Source organism: Nymphaea colorata, chromosome 11, assembly GCF_008831285.2.
Source record: "Nymphaea colorata isolate Beijing-Zhang1983 chromosome 11, ASM883128v2, whole genome shotgun sequence".
In the NCBI taxonomy this organism is placed as follows: Eukaryota; Viridiplantae; Streptophyta; class Magnoliopsida; order Nymphaeales; family Nymphaeaceae; genus Nymphaea; species Nymphaea colorata.
This window is the reverse complement of record NC_045148.1, coordinates 477,136-500,379: the sequence shown is the minus strand read 5'-3', so window position 1 is coordinate 500,379 and position 23,244 is coordinate 477,136. Positions and strand designations below refer to the sequence as shown.

Sequence of the window (23,244 nt, the reverse complement as noted above, 5' to 3'; positions counted from 1 at the left end):
TTCAAGATGAAAAGATGACATGAAAAACCAAAAACTTCACATGTTCCAAAATGGCAGTCTTCAATTTGAGTAGGGTTTTCACTTTTTATCATCAAAGTTACTTGGACCAATAAAAGAAGATTCTGAAATTTGGAATCTGCTTTCCAGATTTCACATGTTTCAAAATGACAGTCTTCAATTTGTATAGGATATTCGTCAGCAAAATTACTTGGACCCGAAAAAGGAAATTCTGAAATTTGAACTCTGTTTTCCAGATTATGGCCAAAATGTGGGACCTTAGATGGATGCCTGTTGAAGAAACCATGACTGCACTGGTGCTTTCACTATTTCATACAGTTGAAGTCACCTATTTTGTGTAGGGTGTAGGGATGTAGTAGGAATGTAAATGGGTAGAGTATATCATATTGCAAGTCCAATTTCAAACTCATTCAATCAAATGTGGTAAAGAAACCAGAATTTGCTTACTAATCAGATTCAGGTTCTATATGTAGCTTCATAATGGAATCCATATGTCAATATCTGATTGGTATCTCATAAAAATCTGATCTGATTTCATATAAATGGCAGGTTTTATGCTAGTCACATCTGAATTCAGTTTCAAAAGGTAGTTTCCAATTCAGTAGAATTTCATAAAAGGCTGGTTCCCACCCAAATCTGAACTGCTTACATGTTGACATTGCTTTGCAAGCCATTGCATGTGTGAATGTGCTTATATATACATATGTTCACATGCAACTGATGAGTTCAGTTTTAGTGCTCACGAGTGTTACGTCGAAAGGGGAACCCAAATTCTTAAGTCTGAATGCCACAAGACAAATCATAAAGTTATTCATGAACTGGTATCTCCGTATTTTGCAGCCTGATATTACAGCTCCAGGATTAAACATCTTAGCAGCATGGTCTCCAGTAGCAGTGAGTGGTTCTGGTGGAAGACCTGCAGACTTCAATATAATCTTCGGAACTTCCATGTCCTGCCCTCATGTGTCTGGCGCCGCAGCACTCATAAAATCTCAGCACCCTTCATGGAGTCCTGCAACTAGTAAGTCTGCCTTAATGACAACAGGTGCAGTGAACTGCGTTTTCATTGAATGAAACAGTGTACTTGTGCACAAGATTCATACTTCTACACAAAAATCTGCACCCTAAGAGAAGTTTTAGCTATGGACTTCCAATTTTGATAATTTTGATGGTGGAAAGCCCAAAGTTTGGTGTTATTGGCTAACGTGATCACCTTATGAACAAAAAAAGTTCACAACAAGAGTGTGTACTGCTCTTCTAAACTCGTCACAAGCCTTCAGTCCCTCCTCAGTTATGTTAACCCTTTGGATTCCAATGTGCTAAAACCTTTGTCATCTATAGCTCACTCTGTTTCTAACCTGTATTTTGGATCCTTAAGTGATGGAAAGACAAACTGGTTACCTTAAGGCATCTTCTGACAAGCCTAAACTACTGAAGATTGCATTAGCTGGATTAGTTTTCAGTATTGGACTGGTAGAAAACTGTTCACCAGCTCTCACTTTCTCCTTTCGTTTATGACACCTCTAATTGTGTTCCTTCATGGTTGATTCAGCCACTCTCAAGGACAACACTGGAGGTCCTTTACTGAGGCAACCACAAGGCATTACAGCAACTCCATTCGACTTCGGGTCAGGGCACTTGAACCCGATTGCGGCCCTCAATCCTGGCCTAGTTTATGAGTTAGACACTGATAATCTCATAGACTATGAATGCAACACAAGTTCAGCTGCTATTTCTCATCGGCAACATGATTAACTGTGCTAACCGACAAGTTCCTGCCTACAATCTCAATTATCCTTCTGTTGCAGTAGCAGAGCTGAGAGGAACTATCTCAGTTTCTAGAACTCTTACAAACTATGGAGAAAGTGGTTCAGTTTACACAGCCACGATTGGGCATCTTGAAGGGGTTAATGTTAAAGTAACACCAGACAAGCTAAACTTCACCAGAAACGGTGAAAAGCTTTCATATAGGTTGGATTCTACTGTGCAGAGCCCAGGTAATGGGGATTTTACCTTTGGCTATTTAACATGGAGTGATGGAAAACACAACGTAGGCAGTCCAATTGCTGTAAATGCAGTTTCAGTATAAGATTTTACTAAAGAAATGTCTACAAATTCTTCATTTGCATGGCTTCATATATGCGTGCATTGTTCAGATTTGAAGAAAGCCATTCTCATCAGCTATTGTAAAGAGGATTTACAACATATTACTAATGATGTTGGCTGCTTGGTTCGTAATTTTTGTTTCAAAGGTATGTTTAGAACTAAAATAATTCAGCCTAGTTGACTTAAGGGCACTTCTTCCATTAGGAAGAAAATGTACCTTGCGGAGTTCCACACTTTCAGTAGTCTGGTCTGGTGGCCGACTGGGTAATATTTTCATTCATGATTTGTCTCCAGAGCTGATGGGACTGTCTCTATTCATGGACACATGGCTGTGCTCTTTGAAACGACAAACAAAAACAATGGATTCTCTGATCTACCGAACTGAAAAAAATTCACAAAATTTGTTGTGAAGATTGAAAAATGGGTTCTGTGGTTCTGAATTCTGATGCATGAGAGGAGTCTTCTAAGGGTTGCAAAACCAAATATGGTATTCCATTCTTCTGTTCAAAGCTTGAGCTTTACCTCTTCTTAATTTATATGAAGCAAAGAAAAAAAAAAAAACACGCTGACCACATCTTTAACATTAGCATTGAGATAATGTTGTTGCTGTACGCGAACAGTGTTGCAAATATGCTCGCAGTTGCTCTTTTGATATGGGGTTGGGGTGGAGATATTCCAAATGGATGAACTAGCATCGTCAGTTTTTCTTAGACGCACTTTTGAGGAATTAAGTTGCTCTTTTGATATGGGGTTGGGGTGGAGATATTCCAAATGGATGAAGTAGCATCGTCGGTTTTTCTTAGACACACTTTTGAGGAATTAAGTGTGTAGATGTCATCTACATAATGGATCTAGTAACATCAAGCAATTAAACAAGCATTTGGATTTCAATATGGATTTCTAATGAAGGTCCACCAATGCAGATGCATTACCAGAACGTATATCAACCTGCTTCAAGTTGGTGTTTGAGGATTCGTATAAGCTAAGGTTCACATATGGATCTGAGTAGGACTGCACAATGAATCGAGCCAGGTCGAGCTCGACTCAAACTCACTCGTCCAAATTCGACTCGAACATGAACCATTTATAAACGAATTGAAATCGAGTTCAAATGTATGGTTGAAATTTTAAACGATGCGAGCTAGAGTTTATCAACCCTGGGTGATTGTTTTATCTTTTCTTCTATGTTATTCTTTCATCTCTCTCTCTCTCTCTCTCTCCCTCTCCCTCTCTCATAAACATAACTTTCTAGACCAATTAACCCAAAGCCACCCGTGTTTGATCTGTTTCATGCCCTGCTGACCTCTCTCTCTGGCAGATGTTCGTATTGGGTTGTATGGCTTACGGGAAGGGGTATTGCATCCCCCTTCTTCCTCCATTCTCTAGCCAACCAATGCAACTTTTGCTTCTATGCTGCAGTGTCTCGGCATCATCTTTTCATCTCTTTCCTTCTTTTCCTTTCAGCTACCTTTTCTCTTGCACTTAGCCTTCCTTGCCACCTTTTTTACCCAACCCTCTGTCCGGTCACCTGATGCTTCCCTTGGCCCTTTCGCCCACTGTCTCCTAGCTCTGATGTTTCACATGGCGAACTTAGCTTGTCAGTTGTTGGTAGCAGATTTAGGAAGAACAGAACAACAAGAAGTCTAGGGACACAACTAAATTCGTCAGTTGTAGGGCTGATGTCCTTGCGTTGCACATCGGTCTCTCACAGGGACACAGCTACTCCTGTCGCTTCTGTGGGGTATGCAATTCGGGCTGAAGTGCACCCAGCACTTGGCTGATGCCTACAGTTAACCGGTGATTAATCGCCGCTTCCCTGTTTTATTTGTTTGATTTTTGCATTATGTTTTGTATTTATTTTGTTTTTTTTTTTTCATCTGTGACTTTTTGTCACAATTATTGATTTTCCATTTTGTCGGCTCTCTCTCTCTCTCTCTCTTTTCGCTTTCTTCTTCGCTTTTGTACATTCGGTGATAGCTTGTCACCCGCTTGAACCTGTTTCACCTCTCTCTCCAGCACAAGTGTCTGGGCCAATTAATCCAGACCCACCCTTTTTTAATCTGTGGGAGGATTGGGGAGGAACACAACTGGGCGCTGCTACCGCTGAGTTCGTCGAAGGCTAATGGCCATCTCGCGCTGCACATCGAGCGGCGGTGCGCCCAGCTGCTGATTAACCGATCTCTCTCTCTCTCTAAACCACGCCCGTCTTGAATCTGTTGCATCTCTCTCTCTCTCTCTCTCTCTCTCTCTCAGAAGTCAGGGATGGAGGCAGAGCAAGCCCCTCCACCATCTTCCTCTGCTCCATCCTCCTCTTCCTCTGCATCATCTTCTTCATCCTCTATCACTGATAGCGTTCCAACCTCATCATCGCCCTTCTCGACTGTTGCCCCCACTCCTTCCCCATCCTTTTCCACCACTCCCGTCAGCGCCACAGCCACCACCATGGCCACTTCCACGGCCACATCTGACACCACTGCCACCGTCACCACCACCACCTCCACCCAAATGATAGATATACCACCAATACTAGGAGCCACTCCCACCACCACTACTTCTACTGGTGAAACAAATTCTCTGACGTCCACCAGTATCAGCAGCACCACCACCGGTCCAACTGCCGCTACCACCATTTCCACCACCACCACGACCATCACCACTTCTCCATTCTCTACTTTCGACCACCAACCACCATCAAATGCACTTCCATTGAGACCTTCTTTCCCAATCAACAGGAATCGGCCTCAAATGCCACCTCCAATGCCATCTCCCCACTTCGCCCAGCACCTTCCTTCTCCGTCCCCGCCCCCTCTTCCCTTTTCGTCGTCATCACCAGCTTCTTCGTCATCGGTGGGTGTGCCTTCCTTGTTGGCTTCTTCTTCATCATCGTCGTCTTCTTTATCTTCATCCTCATCATCATCTTCTCCTCCTCCTCCTCCTCCTTCTGCTACGTCTCCTTCCTCCTCTTCCTCCCCTCTCCAAAGAGGGGGGCTCGCCATTGGTGTCCCTGCTTATCCTCCCCGACCTCAGTCCACCTCTTTGCTGCCATCGTCGACGTTCGGTTCACCCCCTTTTGGTCACCAACTCGGTAGCTTGGGCAGAATTTCGGATCAGACGCAGAGCGCCAGCCCTCAGGTTTGAGAATGGAGGACGTATTTTGGTGCTTTACTTTGAGCATGTCGTTCGGCTCATGATTGAAATAGGATGTACTTCTTTTTCAAAACCTTTTCCTTCCCCCTTCATGGCTTTACATGGGTTTCTGAATAATTATCCCAGTTCACTGGCATAGACATGATTGAGGAACAGACTTGGCGGACTTTCGAATCCGATTTATGTAGATGAATTGATACTCATACCCTAGACGAGACTTAGTTTTTAGACGACAACCATTTGCCCAGAAAAGTAAGTTAAGCCATGTAGTACCCCGTCTATTACCCATTTTCCAGAAAAGCAAGTTAATCCATGTAGTATCCGATCGAATCCCGCTTCCAATAATGAATATTGGACAAGAATGCGTCTAGCTGTTATATTTCTCCTGAAATATGTATCTTGCTTCTTCCTGGAGATTCGATCTCGAAAGGTATTTCTGTTTCTTATAATAGAAAATACATACATGTTGAATTCATCAAGATAATTAAAGTTCTTAATCTTGTACACTCTTAGTAATTCTTGAATAGCCACAGTCCTTTTTGGAAGATTTCAGTATGCACAGAGTTGGTGCCATTAGGTTCAATTATTCATAAGACAGATTCAATTGTCAGGTCCTTTTTTTGTATTTGGCTAAGGTTGGTTTATTTTGAGATCCGTTAAGAATCAAGCCGGATATTGCAAAATACAGAACTCTTTTCAATTCTATGTACCATTACTTTTGTTCACGACCTTCTTCAGCCTTTTTCCCTATTTGATGTTTCCTGTATGCTTATATTATTGGACCAAATGAAGACTCCAAATCTTATATCTATTTACTTTTATACTCCTAAAGTTCAGTCTAAGTAATTTTAAATTTTCATGCTCTAATTTGTTAATTACATAGGTAAGACCAGGCATTCAAGGAATTCAGACAATCGGGATGATGGGTGCACTTTCAGGCTCACAAATTCGTCCAGGTGCAGCTGCTGCACATCTTCCACCAAGACCTGCTCAGCAGCAACTGAGACCACAGTCTCCTTCGAGTAACCAACCCTCGGCACCTCAGGTTTTCTCTTTACCATTTATTTATAAGACAATTATTGTCGTATTTCTTCATTGATAAAAGGTTTGTTCATTCAACGACTACATGTTTTCTTCTTTTTCTCATTAAGTGAAGAATCAATTGGTTGTCTAGATTGGTGTCCTTGACTGATTCTTTGAAGTCATGCCATGCCCCTAGTGCCAACCCAGTTTTCTTCATCCCATGCCTAAATCTACTTCATATTGATGTTGCAAGGCATGCATGTCCCTTACTAAAATTTGTTTTCAAACCGAGCCATCTTTTATTTGTTTCTCAGTCTTTCCTGTTTGATCACAAAGCATACCTTACTACCTTAGCTTGGGGTTTCTTTTTTATTATTTGTATTCAACAGCCTATGATCTTCGAGTGAAGACATCAATCTTACTCTTTAATGGGTTACTAATTCCACATGATGAGCTTGTTATTTCTTTTTGAAACCTCTCTTCAGGAGATAGTGTTGGCTTTGTAAGTTAAGAAGTTTAACGCTTTAGTAGTTCAATAACTAGCTCCTCTTTCTTCTGCTATCTAAATTTTACAGAAGCAGCAGGGTCCGGGATTATCAAGAGGATCTTCATTTGGTCCAGGCAATTCTCAACCACCCAGCATGCCACATAGTCCACAGTCCCATACACAACCATGGATGTCAACACAAGGAAGATCAGTGCCTGCATCTGTCCTGTCTTCTGCTTCTTACAGACCACAATTTCGATCATCTATCTTGCAACAAAGATCAACAAACCCCCAGCAACAGCAGAATCCTATGGCAGTTGCACCCCAGCAGCAGCAGCAGCAGGAAAATGCATCTTCACAACAACAGCAGCAACAACAACAACAACAACCTCAGCAGCAGCAGCAGCAGCAGCTACAACAACAACAACAACCTCAGAAAAACACATCACAAATGCAACATGCTGCAGAAAATTATCCTCAAATGCATCAACCATCTCGGATGCATCCTGTGTTGCAACCACAGCAAGGGCTGCGACCTCAAGGATCAATACAGAAATCAATTACTCCACCTAGCGTGCCATCAGCTCCTCATGGATCTCTTGCGCCAACCAAAGCTTCTGAAGCTGTTGAAACGGGCAATCAAATTCTTTCCAAGAGAAGCATCCATGAGCTACTAGCCCAGGTCTGCTGCACTATTATATTGCTTTTCTTCATTTTGATTGATATTACTCCTAGGTCTGCTGTGCTGTTATTGCTTCTTCTGTTCAGTATGGACCATGGTTGACAATGACACTAGTTCCACTTCAAAGTCCAAATTTGCTTGCTTGTTTTTTTTTTTTTTTTTTTTTTTTTTGGGGAGAAGATGGAACCTGTGGTCATAACTCACAAGGATATGATGGTGAATTTAAAATCTGATGCTTTTATGTGTCTCTTAGTCGGTATGTTGTCTTAAGTCTTAACACAAACTTCTTAAAGAGTCTCAAAACTTGTATTAATTCAACAATTTCAACTTCATTTTGGTTCACCTTTCCTTATTCCTTTGTCATGTAGTATTTTATTTGTATGTCAAGTTTATCTTACATTATAGTTATAATATGAAGATACTGATGAAGAGTAAGAAGAATGAAGTGTTTTATAGTGAATCATCTTGAACACAAATAGAATAGTACGAATTTGACCTTTATGTGGTCCATGTTTTGCTTTTGTGTAGGTAAAAGTAAGGCATGTTATGACAGGTAGATATTTTATGGGTAGAGATGATTAATATTTGTATGGAAATATTAGGTCCATTTCGTTTAGGGTAGATTTCACATGCAAAAATATCTTCCTGCCTCAGTTTGAATAGGATATTTGGACTGTTTGAGGGTTACAAGTGACCGACAGATATTGGTGTGTTTCTTATATTGGATACCATTAGCTTGATTAGGGATGAAAACTATCATGAGTTCAACTCTCAGAATTTTTTTTTTTCTTTTCTAGTTGCTTGATGCAAACCTCATCCCTTCTGATGGATTTGGATGACATTCATTCTCACGGTTTATTACGATAAAATGAGTAGCAAGCAACCTAGTCTACTGAGGAACTCAGAGTTAAGGGCATGGCGCATGCATTACAAAGTTTCTTCTTCCTATAATGCCAAACTATTTAGTAGTTTGGATTTATAAGGTCTGGGTTTGCATGAATGGTTGAGAATCATAGTATCAGTTCTCATTCTCATTTAACAAGTGATCCTGGCAGATTGATCCATTGGAGAGGTTGGATCCAGAAGTTGAAGATGTTCTGGCAGAGATTGCTGATGATTTTGTTGAATCTGTAAGTCATCAGTCATCTTACAAGTCTGTCAGTGGACAACAGCTTTTCCTTTGTTTGTTTTTTTCCTTTCGTTTATTGCTTCATACCTTGGGTTGAAATTAAAGAATGTTGCTTGTTTTGATTTGCATCCAGTTCTGAAAACATTAGCACCTGTCAATCTTCGTGAAATTGAAAGGCCTTTTAAGTTGATCTTTTTGAACTTGGCATTTTATATATTTCATAGTATAGCATTTTGTGGATTATCTGTAGAACAGGCACAACACGTATTCGATACTGGTACCAGAACGAATGGCCAATTTAATTCTAAGGATTACTTCTTGTACTGATAAAATATGTTTTCTAATACTTTAATTTACGAATGTATTTATTATTGAAAAGACCTTGGGTTGAAATTAAAGAATGTTGCTTGGTTTGATTTGCATCGAGTTCTGAAAACATTAGCACCCGTCAGTCTTGGTGAAATTGAAAGGCCTTTTAAGTTGATCTTTTTGAACTTGGCATTTTATATATTTAATAGTATAGCATTTTGTGGATTGTCTGTAGAACAGGCACACACTTATTCGATACTGGTACCAGAACGAATGGTCAATTTAATTCTAAAGATTACTTCTTGTACTGGTAAAATATGTTTTCTAATACTTTAATATACAAAATGTAATTATTATTGAAAAGATCATTTATTTATTATTGAAAAGATCATTGAAATTGTGAAAAAGCTGAAATAACATGGGACTTGTCATGTTTTCTGTCCTAATATGTGCAGGAATAATATTACTGGTGCACATGACAGTCCTGATTTTCTTTGTCCCTTCAAATACTTTCAGAATCAGTTGTTCTTGACTATGGCATGCATGATATAGCTTGCATATTGTATTTGTTTTTTTGGGCAGATAACAACTTTTGCTTGTTCCTTGGCCAAACATCGCAAATCAACTACATTAGAAGCAAAAGACATACTTTTACACATGGGTAAGATTTTGGCATCTACCTGAATTTTTATTTACTTTCGTTGACTGGCTGTAGTAGTAAATGGTGTTCATTTTTCTCCATTTTTTCTGGTTATTGCAGAGAGAAACTGGAATATGACACTCCCAGGATTTAGTGCGGATGAGATTAAGATCTTTAAGAAGCCTGTAAGTGGTTCCCATGATTTGAGGGCAGTTAGAGATAGTTAGGTAGGTTCATTTCTTTAAATCTCACTGCTTGGCTTGGGTGGTTGTCTGCAGCCTGTGAACGATATCCACAAGCAACGAATGGTCGCTGTAAGTTTAGTCCTTCCGCTATAAAATTGTTAATGTATGTTGACCTATTAATGATCTAATTGACTTCATCTCTACTACTTGGCCTGATCTTGAACTGGTCTGCATACCCATGGATTTGGGGACAAACAAGAATCGATGATAGAGGGACACAACTGCTTCAGTTATTTGATTGAACTGACATCTTTTACATGGTTTATCTGGCACCCAAATTGGTTCAGGACTAAGTGACATGGACTTGCCTAAAAGTTTGCCCCATTGGAGTTGACATGTCTTAGGTGCAGGCTACTGCTCTGGTGCGGTAAAATTATCAGTCAAACTGACTGCACCAGACTGTTTTTTTTCGAAAATAAATGTGTATGTTTGAGTTCATGGTGGGTCAAGAGTGGTCGAACTAGGTCAGGTATGCACCTGGACTATTTGTGTCCAAGAAACAAGACAATGTTGGCTGAGTCTATATTTGTCGTTTTTTAGCTAAACAAATAAAGAAAACTATAAAAGGGGTAGGGCATGTTCCTCAACTGTTGCTCCTGCTCTCCCACTCTTGGTGCCGTCTCTCCCTCAGTTTCTTTTTTCTCATGCTCTGCCTCACTCCATTATATTGCATCAGCAGCGAGATTCTCTTTCATTCTCGCAATGTCACTCTCACTCTGCGTCTCTCTTGCAAATTTCATTAGATGCAGCAGACCTGGTCATGGCCAGCTCTCGATGTAATGCGCTCTTCTGTAGCCAAAGACTCTCTCCCTCTGCAATATGTTTTTGGAAAATTATTAGTCGATTTTCGGATCTATATTAATATGTCTGTAGCATTCTTATGTTTCATATGGCCTAGGACTTTTTGATGTGGCATATTTTGTTAGAACTGAATATATTTTATGGCGTTCATTTTGAGACTATATTTGTTGTTTTTTGGCATGCTCGATTGTGTGTGTGTGTGTATTCACTCTGCCGGCTGCCAAGTTTTTCTGAAAATTGTTGTCTGGACACGCACCCTGCACCTATGTGACAGGTTCTGGAAGGTCTCCAATCTCTCTTAATTACCATGCTGTGGACAAGAAAGGACGTACTAGAACATTCTCGCAGTACATTTAGGCATTTAGTTTATCCGTGTTCCTCATTCTTCAAGACCTTGTAATTACTTTTTACTTTTTATGACTCTCGACTTGGATATGAGTAGCACATTTGTCTCATTGACAATTACACGTGTGTTTAGATCAAGAAATCATATATCACTACCCAGGCTACGGCAGAAACTGCAAATGTAAAGGGTTCTTCTGGTCAAGTTCCTGGAAATGTGAAAGGTCATCCTGGAAAAGGTCCTGCAATGACCTCTCCTAAGACGTGACAATAGTTGTCCTGCAAACACTGGTAAGCTTCTAAATACTGCTGATTCATTTGTTTTAGCTTTTTTTCATAGTTATCAGGAATTGCCTTTCTGAAGATTTGTTTGGCCACTTCTGATTTATTTCCTACTTCTCCAAATATCATCACCTATTATAATGTGATGTTTTTCAAAGGAGCATTTGTTTCTCTGTTGCACTTATCGCATCCATGGCCCCTCTATTTAACCGTGGCTAACATTTCGTTGGAATGTACATGGGGCAATATGTAGGAGGATTCGCTCCATCATGTTGGTGTTTCATGGTGATGAAATCGTCTTGTCCCCGAGCTTGGTACTGCTACTGAAGAGCGTGAAGAGATACACTGGTGCAGCAGCAGGAAGTTGGTAACCAGTGTAGCTTATGGCTCAGTGGAACGAATCCTGGTCGATTCATCAGCAAGCTTTGATCACTTGGGGATGGGCATCATGTGGGGAGAAGGATGATCACCTCGAGGCGAGCTTGGTGTTGGACTCTATCCTCTTCGCAGGATCTCTCCTTTATGTAGTTTTGTTTGCTAGCTTGTCCCCTATCCATTTGGTTAAAATAGACTGTTTGAAACCAATGTCCTGGGGGTTTTGAAGTCCAGATGAATGGAAAAATGCACATTGAGGTGCGTTGAAAAAGTTGCAACTGGCTGAAAAGAAAGTGGCTTTAGATAAATAACGGGGGTATATTGGTGGCGACTTGTTTTGTTTGTAAGAATCCTGTAAAATAGTTCTATACTAGATTTGAATGTTTAGTAAAGAAAAAATTATCGTCAAGACTTCCTTAATTAGGTTTAAAACTCGAAATCATGCAGCAAAACTATTCTGTTGGTTTGTGACTACTGATTCCATGTTGCTTAATATTGTTATAATATTCCATAAAAGATGAAGGAGGAGAAAGAGAACGGAGGGGCACAAATGATTTTTCTTAAGCTGAACTTCTCGTCTCCTTTGATCAATGCATGAGTGTGCAACTGCAGGAACCATGTTGCTTAATATCATCACAGTACCAGAAAAAGGCCCTTAGTTTCTGCACCTTTGTGTTGGAACGAAAAACTGATCATTTGAGGACCCGAGGCCTGTTGAGGCCACTTGTTCAACATCCACAGCAGCTTTTCCTACTGCCGTGTCTGAAACCTGAATGGTACTTGGCCGCTTGTGCCGCTGACCTGAATGACTGCTCCTAGATCCGTGGAAGCCCTTCATGTCAAAAGCAGCTTTAACGGGAGTCTCTTCTTTTTCATCCAAACAATGAAGAGCTCAAGAGCTCACCATGGGGATGGCAGAAGAATTCCCTTTACCACTGTCAAAGAAGCCACTCATTCAAAATCAGAGACGCTTTGTCATGAGAAATTTATATTGCATAGCCATATAGAAGTTTCCCTTTGACTCTTGGCTCAGATGTCATCTTCGGCCTTGCAATGAGGATAAGATAGTGAATTTAGAAACTTGGTAACGGGTATTCAGAAGAGTGTAAAATTCTTGCATGCACATACAAACAAGGTTAGACAGCGAGGAGGACGAGGAATTACAAGTCCTTTTGACTAAAGATACAGAGATATAAAAATGTATCTAGAAGAAAACAGTTGAGAAAAAAACAAGTTTGATGATCAACTGTTTAAAGCGTGCAGGCAAAGACGAGAAGGAAGGTGGATGGTCTTACTTAAAATTATACATCTGAATCCTAATGATGCAACCAGCTTCGTGCCCGTCTGATCATTCACGAGCAGCTGCATGATCCCAGTAAATGCCATCTTAAGTAATGCCTCTAGGGTGTAGGGAGAACCCTATATCACACGACGTTTCGTTTGCACCATTTTCATACTCTTAAAGATGCATGAATTCATTGAGCAGGCTCTATACTTAGCTGCTTGAAGCAATAGCTGGAATGGTATAATCTATGAGGAGATAGTGCTTTTTTAAGTACTGCACATCCAGGTCATTAAAAAGAAGCGGCAGATTGTATGATCTCGAAGCGGTCATCGGGACGCCATGTCTGGCCGGAATCCGGCAATGGAACTTGTAATCTTATTTGTGTACACGGATATAAAACAGATGCTTGAACTCTCTAGATAGCACCTCTAAAGTTTCCTCAATTCGGGTACTACTGTACTATGGTGTCAATATTAGCATCAGCATTTGAATATTTGTTTTGCACGACCATGACGTCAACTTCCACTGTAAACCTCGGTTTTGTTACTTGAACCAAGTAATAGAGTGCTCGGCCCTCCGCACACTCACGTCGATTCTCGTGTATCGAATGACTAAAATGACCCTGAACTGAGAAAAGAAAAATGAAAAAGAAAACCCCCTATAAAGACAAAGGTAGAAAAAGGAAGAAAGGCTACCTTTTGGAATATGATAAGTTAAACAAGTTCATAACTTCCTCTCAACTGAAACGTTGGCTCTATTATTGTGCTTGTCCTCAACACCTCAGTTAAAATGGCAAGAAATGATATATTTTCTTGACCAAAAGCCTAAAGCTTTCTCAAAGCCGCACAGTACTGCTCTATCTGCTTAATAAGCTGAGTATGCATGGTCTTGTGTTTGTCGACAAAACTGACTGCATGGATGCGATACTTTTGATCTATAAATTAGGTTTCGTAAAGACTTAAAAAAGATCAAATATTCTGAATTTTTTCATTTATGAATTCTTATATATGAATAAAAGGAAGTACATGATTCTTTACTTGATTTTCGTGTTCAAAATATTAAATTTACATCCATGTTTTTAGAAACCATTTGTGAACGTGAATACATGTTTCATTGGAATGTTCAAGCGCTCCTCTTTTTCTGTCAGAAGAAATATATATATTCGATTTCCCCTTATAGAAGTCACAAGTGTCATTCCATGCATTGACGCAGGCTTATCATCAACATCATTGTGCCTGAACTCAAGCTAAAAGTTTAAGTAAAAATGCAAAGCAATTGATGACTGTACACTCTTTTATATTAAATAAAGTAAACATCTTACAGTTTCAGATCAACACGGGCCAGGGAAGTAAAAGAAAGGTAAAATTAAGGAGAAAAAAAACACGTATTCATGGTTGTGCTTGAGAGAAGACCAGCTGTTTCCTAAATCAAGAAATTCAGAAATTTAAGCGATGGGCAGAATCAAGAACCGGAGGTTTCCTGAGATTGAAGTCAAAAGTTTTGGCCATTGGATGAAATTTTTCTCTAGATTATATGTCCCTCGACGGAACATGACTTCTGCTCATCTTTCTCCCTAATCAGCAACCACAGAAGCATTAGCAGCAGCAACAAAGTAGCCCTAGAAGCATACTCATCATGATTTACATGTCCTCTCCAGCCTCGCAGAGATGAGACTTATATATAACTAAATCAGCCGCCATGGTTGGAGGAGTGATTTTGATGACCAAGCCAGGGAAGACATCATCCGGGTCTTGGATGTGAGGATTGTTTTCCACGATGAATGGGTCATCACACTTCTCGCTTATGGTGTTCAGTGTCTCCCCTTCTTGCACAACATATAGCTCATCACACACACGTCTCCATGGCTGCTGCTGCTGCTGCTGATGATGATGATCATGGTAGAGCATCCTCTGGTTCATCGCCTCTCTCTTATTGCAATCCATGCAAGAAAGAACCACGAGGACGACTATGGCAACGGATGAGTACCAGGAAGTTAATGATGGTTTTGGCATCTTCTTTCTCTGATTGACTTCTTGGTGGTTGAACTGATGAGCTTCTTTTTCTTCTTCTTATAGGACGAGTTGCGTGGGAATGTTTGGAGAAAGGTGTTCATGGAACGGAAGTGACCTCGTCCATGGTTGGTTTGCTTTTTTTCCAGTGGGTGCAGTTCTATGGGACGCCGTGAGCAGCAGGGAACCCCTCCCTCTTGTTTTTTAAGCAAGGAAACGAGTTATTGCATTTGTACTCAATCTTAATCTCAATAGATACAAGAGTTGAATAGTTTTTCTTATAAAATTGTGAGATCCTCCGGTATATATCAGCCATTACCTCAGCTGTCAGCATCGGGAGCCTGATCAATCGGCCCACATTTATTGTATCAGGGCCTTCTCCAAATCTTTTTTTGTGAAACTAATTGAGAAGTAATTGATAAAAGCTTCATCTTAGAACAACAATTGTTTAACCTTAATGGTTAGATCTTCATGAAGCCTTAGTCATGTGAAATAACATGCCCTTGCATGTCATTGTATATTGATTAATACAATTTTCACCATGTTGCTTGTGTTAACGCAGGCTGATTGGTCACCTTTGATTGATCAATTCAACGCCCTACATAACTTTAAGGATGAAGTTGCTTTTGTTGAGGAGAAGCTACAAGGAAACTTAGAAAGAATAAGGTGGACATTATGGTGCAAAAAATCAAATTTTAAACTACGTTTTTTTTTTCGTTTAAATCTTTAGAAGATTTATTGTGATTACTCTTGAAACACTTCAAAAGTAATAAAATCAGGTGACATTTAATATCAGCGCCAGTTCAATGTTCGCAGTTATTAGTTGTCCTGGTTCCTATCTATCTTTTTTGGATTAGAACCGAAGTTGTTAAGGGGTGGGCTAGATCGGTCAGATTAGGAGCTCGAGTCCCGTATGAAAGTGAGTCTAGTAGTTATAATTCTGAAGTACAGTATAGGCTGAATCGGTTGATTTTGGGTTGACTCTGCGCCAATTAGCGTAATGATTATTGGCTTCTGGACTTTAATTAGGTATCAAGTCTCTTCAGGTCCCCATGTTTGCGTGGGAATAAATATCGCGCCCAGATTGGACTTCACGGCAAGAATCACCGGCTAAATATAGTGACGTAGGGTTGACAATCCCCTGCCAAACAAATGGATCTCCGCTGGGCCTTAGATCAGCGTCCTACTAAGAAGAGATCCAAACCATTCAGAATAAAGAATCGGATCAGCCTTTACCAAATTCAGCGTAATCGTACTTCTTAAAATCTAAATCCTATACGTATAAGGTCCGACATTTATACGAATAATTAGGTCAGATATATTCTTTATGTTGGATATCAGACTCGCGCTTAGATTCAGTTATGAAATTGCCCACCAGGTTAGAACCTGATTAATAACCAAATACAAAGCTTCTCTACCATATCCAGTGGATCCAAAATCAGATCTGCTATCAAATATAGTTGATCCATTTATATTCCCAACGCTACCAAACTAGATGTCATGCGTTAGTTGCTTAATGTAGGGCTGGAGCACCGAGCTACTTCAACCAACTATTCGGATCGATGACAATGATCCGTTCTATTTTTTCCCTTAATTTAAAACGAAGCAGCGACAACCTAATGAAAATGATATCTTCTAGTTGAGATGATGTAACCCATTAATTTCCACACCACCAAATTCGTGAAGTCATTCTCCTAGAAGTCAACCTAATACATATATTGCGTATACTAATAATCTGATCATCGTTATATTAAATTGAGAAAACTTAATTAACGAAAGATCGAGGTCGGTCAGAGGGGAGGATTTGAAAGGTCACCGGTGGGAAAAGGTTAATGTTTAGGGAAGACTCAATTTTTAATCATGGTTGTGAAAATGATCTTGAGTAGGCTCAAACCAGTAGCAGATTGACTCGACCATTATCATGACATAATCTTTAAAAACTTTGTTACTTTTTTAGTTACTTTATATATGCAATTTTGTTTTATTATAAACAAACACGACTATAATATTGATTGCTGTTTTTCAGATTATTCAGCTGAATCAACCTAGCTCATGATAGATTATGACAGAAGGATTCACAAAATAAAAGGAAATAAATGCAAAGAAAATGGATAAAAGAAAAGAAGATGAAGCGACACCTTACCTGCCGCACCATGAGACCGAAAACCAGCTCCGAACCAAACCGCTCGAACAAATCAAACACCAGAAACACTTGAATCCATTCCTCCACTGACCCACCAACTTCCACCTCCTCCATCCCTCCAAGCTCACATACCATCTCCGTTATAAGAAGAGGAAGAAACAAAGGAGTTCAGAGAAAGATCGATGAAGATGGCCAAATCATCAACACCACCGTTCACGACTTGGTGCTTCTACATGGCCATGGTGGCCATGACGATGGCGTCTCTGTGTTGCTTGGATTTGGATTGTTATCATCAGATCGAAGACGTAAGGAATGACCTGAGGATGTTGATGCATCATGGTGGTCATGCAATGGGGCATGGTCATGGGTGCGAAGAGATATATGTGGTGAGAGAAGGGGAGACGCTGAACACTATCAGTGAGAAATGCGGCGACCCTTTCATCGTGGAGAACAACCCTCACATTCAAGACCCAGATGATGTCTTCCCCGGCTTGATCATCAAGATCGTTCCGAACTCCGGCAACGGCAGATGATGCGCGCGGCTGCGTGGAGCTTCCAGGAGCGACTTGTAACTCGAGCACAGACAGAAAATTGCGATGCAAGAAACGAAATGTATGCAGGCAGGAGCAGGAGGTCCATCAGTTGGTCATTATAGTGTTCGTCAATTCTTCTCTTTGATGTTATACTGTGATGATCTTGACTGAAAAGTAGAAACGTTCTTGTATTGAAAACAAAAGAATTTTCACGAGTAATTGATGCTCAACTAGCCTGTATGAAACACACATGAACTAGTTGCACAGATTAATCGAATGATTTACTTATTGTAGCCTCAAGAAACTTGTCTTAGAGATAAAATTTACAACTGCCAATTTCGCTTATAAAACAAATCTTGTTGTGCAATATCTCTTCAGATTAATTCACACTAATCCTAGCGAGTTTTCAAGTTTGGTAGTTCTCTCGGGTGTATATGCATGGTGATCAATGAACGCGTGGGCTTTCTTACTGCTGACATGAGGTGCTTTCATTATTTTTTCTTGTTAAGTTATATATGTTCTGACCTAACTAAATCCTAGTTTAATAGGATTACGCATTACATGTAGGAGGTAATATCTGCTAAAGCAGAATTTGAATACGAGCAGTTCAATTAATGTTTGATAATTGCAAGATCTGGAATCATTCAAGCAAAATTGTTTTGTGCTCTTGGTTGATATTAGATTTTTTGGTTTACTAAATCCGGCGTCAGGAACCTTTTACATTCTTTAAAGCGAAGCTTGAAAATGTCTTGGCGTACAATTATTAATTGCTTTCCAATGTTAGCTCTCCATATAAAAAGGCTGGCATGTCAGTGGTTGGAGAAACAACTGATTTGATACGGAAGAGCATCGAAATCGCAGTACATGCATCATTAAAAAAAAGTTTTTATTGATGTTAAAATTAAGTCAATAAAGATAGTAAAAACGTAAGTAGAACTTTTATTACAATGTCATGCATCACTGAAAAAAAAAAGGTTTTTACTACCCTTGACGACAATAAAGATAGCAGAAACATTAATAAAACTTTTACTACAATGTCACTGATATTTAACTGACGTTTTTGCTATAGTTGTATAGTTCAGATTTTCGTTGAACCTTTTTTGGTCTCTTGGTAAGTTCGGATTAAACAAACATCAACCATTTTAAAGGGACCTGCATATACGACTAAATCTCAATATGATATTTGAAATATTTAATCTTTCATTTTTTCTTCTCGAGGAATGGGGTAGGGATTAGCCATTCCATGGCAAACTATTTAACATTAAACCACTGCAACTTAAAAGGAAAGCACAAGCAAACACTGACCACGATGTCCTAGTAAGACAACGCCACGAAAAAGTTCAGTCTATAAGGTGGCAAGGCTGGGAGTTGGGACTGAGTCCCTGCTTTCAAATGCTTATAAATGGCCTTCTCAAACAAGTCAGATTCACCTGTGAATGAATTCAACTAGAAGGAAAAAAGTCACCTGAGAATGAATTCAACTCGAAGGAAAAAACAAGCATCTACAATAAAAAAGTAACAAACAAAAATGCAACCTGCCTCTTCTGTTACCCAAGTATACCCTTTCAACGTTGGTCTAAAGAAAGGAAAACCTCAATTTGAAACTAAAAAGAGAGAATATGATTTCGTGCTTTTTATGAAATTGACAGTAGCGTAACAAAATGAACAATATTTTTGTAAGGATGAAAGAATCACATTAAATGGTCATAAATTTGAAAAGTAAAATAGTGACTTCCATTTCTGCATACAGGGAACGGAATCACGTTCGCTTAACGAAAGAGAGAAGTGACGTTTGCCACAAACTGGGTGCTGTAAAATGCAAACTGTAGACGTTGAAAGTGGATTTATGATTGAATAATGTTATTAATTTTCATATTCCAAGAGTATTTGTATAAAAGGATACTTTGGATTTTACTTTCAATGAATAATGGCTCTTACTTATACAGAAAATATTATAGCTTAGCAAAAAGAGTATTTTATTTCAGCATTTAAGAGAGAGCATCCAACCCTTTGTTCCCATCAGGGTACATGGCATGTTTATCTGCAGTGCTATAACTTGCACTCAGATGACCCCTCATTTTTGGCATATTCAATGCACATGAGCATATTATATATAGTTAAATATGTCTACAAGGCATTGTAAGCTGGAGTAGTGTCTCCTTTATAATGGAATGGTTAACATCATTGTTGGTAAACCCATGACTCAGACTTGGATCGGCAGATGATTGAGTCATCCTATCTGTGAGTTGACTCATCGACTCAGTCAAGATTTCAAATAACCATAATATAAATCACTCTAGCTGAATCACCCCAGTCAAGAGCGAGCCATACTAACCTCAACTTGTGGCCAAAATTTTAGCGATCCAAGTGGACTCGAACGATCCCCAAGCCAACTCTGCCAGTTTGCCACTCATGCTCAACGTGAACTCTAGAGGCAGGACAAGTGGGAAGATCTTGGGCCTCTTTGGAGTATTTCTCCACTTAAGTGGTTTACATAAGACTATGTGCTCTACCATTTGACGAGGGGGATATGTCCGTCTTCTTATAAAAGTCATTTTCAAGTTTTCCTTCAGTCCTTATAGAAGGGAGGGCTTCTGGTTTACCTTGAAGGGTATATTTTTTTAGTTCCTAGCTCCTAACATATTGTCTTTTGTTAAGTAGCCTAATACATAATCTACTTCATCCTAAAAACGGTAAAAAATATCATATTCTCATGATGTCTAAACTTATTTTGTATGAAATTCAAAATCGAAAGTCTTAGATTTATGAGCTTATAAGATTCTACCTTTTCATCAGGAAAATGTGAAAACGTACAAAACAGTGCCTTGTCCATTGGCCGAGTCCTTATCTTCATCTGAACGGAAGAAGGGCGCCTTGAAGGAAGGCAGCAAAAGATTGCTTTTGGAAGATTATTGCGGCATACAGCATCTGATCAAATTTCAGCAGTTGACCTCTTTAGATTGCGGAGAGCGATTTGCGCAAGCGTTATGATCTATCATAAGTCATAAATTAATTATTGGAATACTCTGATGTGACTTCATTAGGACCCCAAAGCAGTGTCTCCTTCTTGCTCCCTTTAAATACAGCCCTGCATTTGCTTTAGAGACCACCCAGCGGCCAGCAGTCTCCGTCTCTGTCTAAATCTGTGGTAGCGAAGCGGTAGCGCAACAATGGCTGCAGGACCATCGATAGGCTTATTCGTGATATTCTCTCTTTTGGGTAATTGTTCTATTTCTTTTTAGCTACTTTAATGATAGTTCCTGGGTTATATGTGGGTAATTGTTTATATGGACCACTTGTTTGCATGTATCCCGAAAAACTTTTTATTTTTATATTGTTATTTTTGAGTAATTTTTTTCATTTGGTGCCCCTTAAAATTTTATACCTAATGCCCTTGGCTAGCATTGGGTTGCGAGTTGCGACTGACCACTTATTTTCAATGGTGTTGAAATAAGGTTTTGAGCTTTGGATTTGTGACGCAGAATTTTGCTTTCAAAGATCATCCTGGACTGTAGATGATAGTAACACATGCACTTCTCATCAATGCTTACATATAACACCTTGTTGCAACACTTACTGGAACAGAACTTATTTCATTATTAATGCGTCCTTAACTTTGGGGGTTTGTCGCTTGGTGAATAATGGAGACGTAGTTGTTGAGTTTGTAAATTGCAGGACTTAGAAACTGACCCGTGAATCTAAGCTGGACTAGAAACTATGATTCATCCTTTTTAGCGTTTCCGGACTGTGCATATAACCAGCTTCCGTCTGCCCTGACTGGACATTTGGTAAAACTTGAGAGCTTCTTTTTATTTGACTTAGCAAACTGAAGCTTGTTTGTTCCATCACAGTTGTAGGTATCAAAGCGGAGAATCTGCAGACTGGTCGGAGTTTGAAAAGCTTAGAACACCGAAGGCTATTCGTGTTTGGTGATTCCTTTGCCGACACCGGAAATAAAGAGAATCCTGATGAACCATACTATTCTTTGAGAAAACCCTACGGTGAGACATATCCTTTGTACCCCACCGGTTGATGGTCCGACGGTAAAGTCATGACCGACTTTGTAGGTATGCTTTTGCAACTCGGTTGTTTTCCATTTCATCCTTGGCACTGGTCATTTTTTTTCTCTTTGGGTATCTGAGAGAATAATCTAATGGAATCGAATACCAATTCATTGTTGGATTCTGGATCTGTCCGACACCAGAGAAGTTAAATTTCTTTGATTTGTTCAGAATTCCATCAATACAGATGTTGGCATCGTATACATATGTATATATTTCACAGAACTTCTTTCATTGTTGGATCAGTTTATTTGGATGTGTATATAATAATTTATAGTCTATACATGTTAGAAATTTTAGTTAGATTTCCATTACGTTGAAAGAATAAACAAAACTCTAACAGATGCAATGCCGCATGTGCAGCTACATACTGTTGGGTCGGGTCCAGCCTCAAGACCCGACCAGAAGGAGGGCACCCGATGGTGCCCCTCTCTTACGTCTCACTCCCTCTCTAGTGTGTTTCTTTTTTTGGGGAAAAAGAAAAAGGCTCCCTCTTGTGGCGGGCTCATAGCAAGAGAAGAGGAGAGAAGGAGAAGAGGAAGGCAAGGAAGAGAAGAAGGAGAAATCGCAGCGCGCCGTGGGTTGATCGGCACGCCAAGAAGAGAGAGGAAAGATAAAAAAGAAAGAGAAAATGAAGAGAGTCTTCATTGAGTGATTTCTTTCTTGAATCTTTGGGGCTCATTCTTTCATTCGCATAAGAGAGTGTTATTATTCTCTTGAGTTCACTGTTTTTCTTAAAACAGTAGGGATATTACTGCTCGTGTATTTCGCTCCTTTTCTTCATATATAGAAAGTCTCTCTTGCCCATGATTTTTTACTCTATTATTGGGGGTTTTTCCACGTAAATTGGTGTCTCTTCTTTTCTGCATTGTTTAGCATATATCTTGACGTATATTGCTGCAATAGTGGTGTTGGAAACTCGATCTTATGCTCGTAGCCCTGTGATTCCGTTTTTCAGCAGTTTTGTATTGGTTTGGCTTCTTTTATTGTTGTTGAAGCATTTTTGGGGATTACGACTATAACACATACATGGATCTGATTTCTCCAGTTCCATACACTAAGAGAAATGACTCTATTCTGCTTCAACGGTATGGCATGAACTTTGCCTATGGAGGAACCGGCGTCTTCGACACGTTCACAGGCCTCCCGGACATGACACAGCAAATCGACGAGTTCGAACTGCTGATCAACAGTGGGCTCTATGCTGACCATCTGGATTCCTCCGTTGCTCTCGTTTCTTATGCAGGCAACGACTGTAGAGTTTATCGAGGAACCAATGGCTCCCTCGCGGTAACTACTAACAATATATTTCCTTATTTCTTTTGTTTTGATTATATTTTTCTTTTCTTTTAAACAGGCCCCAACCTGAAGCATTAGGGGAAGTGGAGTCTTCAATCTGTAACAATATTAATTAGATCCAACTACCTTATTAGGGGTATAAACAGTTCACATTCAAATTGCATATGTGACCAAGTTCAAATCGATTAGTTGAATGTTGTGCCAGCCTAGCTAGGCGTGGATTATGCAATCTTTTGGGGATTCCCATTTCAGTTGGAATCTAACTATGAGAAAATATATTGGTTTTGGTTTAGAAACTCAAGTTTCAAATGAACAAGGCATAATCTGA

At 39.6% G+C, this 23,244-nt stretch overlaps 3 protein-coding genes and 1 pseudogene across 4 annotated transcripts in view; all 4 read left to right on the top strand.

Moving 5' to 3' along the window:
• LOC116264275 (subtilisin-like serine-protease S) overlaps positions 1-2,390 on the top strand; it is a 34,453-nt gene extending 32,063 nt beyond the window's left edge. The window contains 3 exon segments of the mRNA XM_050080551.1: positions 859-1,063; positions 1,571-1,736; positions 1,738-2,390. Of these exon segments, the coding sequence (XP_049936508.1) occupies positions 859-1,063; positions 1,571-1,736; positions 1,738-2,107 (741 nt within the window). The 3' untranslated portion in view covers positions 2,108-2,390.
• A 1,706-nt stretch (positions 2,391-4,096) lies between these two features.
• LOC116264179 (transcription initiation factor TFIID subunit 12) lies at positions 4,097-11,995 on the top strand. 2 transcript variants are annotated; one of them, XM_031644251.2, is made up of 9 exons: positions 4,097-5,256; positions 6,155-6,316; positions 6,870-7,463; positions 8,519-8,593; positions 9,484-9,562; positions 9,662-9,726; positions 9,820-9,855; positions 11,066-11,220; positions 11,465-11,995. In XM_031644251.2, exons 1-8 carry the CDS (start codon positions 4,387-4,389, stop codon positions 11,195-11,197), a joined length of 2,013 nt encoding a protein of 670 aa, XP_031500111.1. In that variant the 5' UTR covers positions 4,097-4,386; the 3' UTR covers positions 11,198-11,220; positions 11,465-11,995. The 2 variants fall into 2 exon arrangements, 1 of the variants encoding a protein (XP_031500111.1); XR_004174802.2 differs by lacking the exon at positions 11,465-11,995 and having other exon boundaries at positions 9,820-10,983; positions 11,066-11,198.
• A 5,126-nt stretch (positions 11,996-17,121) lies between these two features.
• Positions 17,122-17,764, top strand: LOC116264837 (uncharacterized). Its single transcript, XM_031645254.2, has one exon. The coding sequence runs from the start codon at positions 17,206-17,208 to the stop codon at positions 17,554-17,556; it is 351 nt and encodes a 116-aa protein (XP_031501114.1). The 5' UTR covers positions 17,122-17,205; the 3' UTR covers positions 17,557-17,764.
• Positions 17,765-20,726: 2,962 nt separating this feature from the next.
• On the top strand, positions 20,727-22,986 carry LOC116264273 (GDSL esterase/lipase At5g03610-like; annotated as a pseudogene).
• Positions 22,987-23,244: the final 258 nt, after the last annotated feature.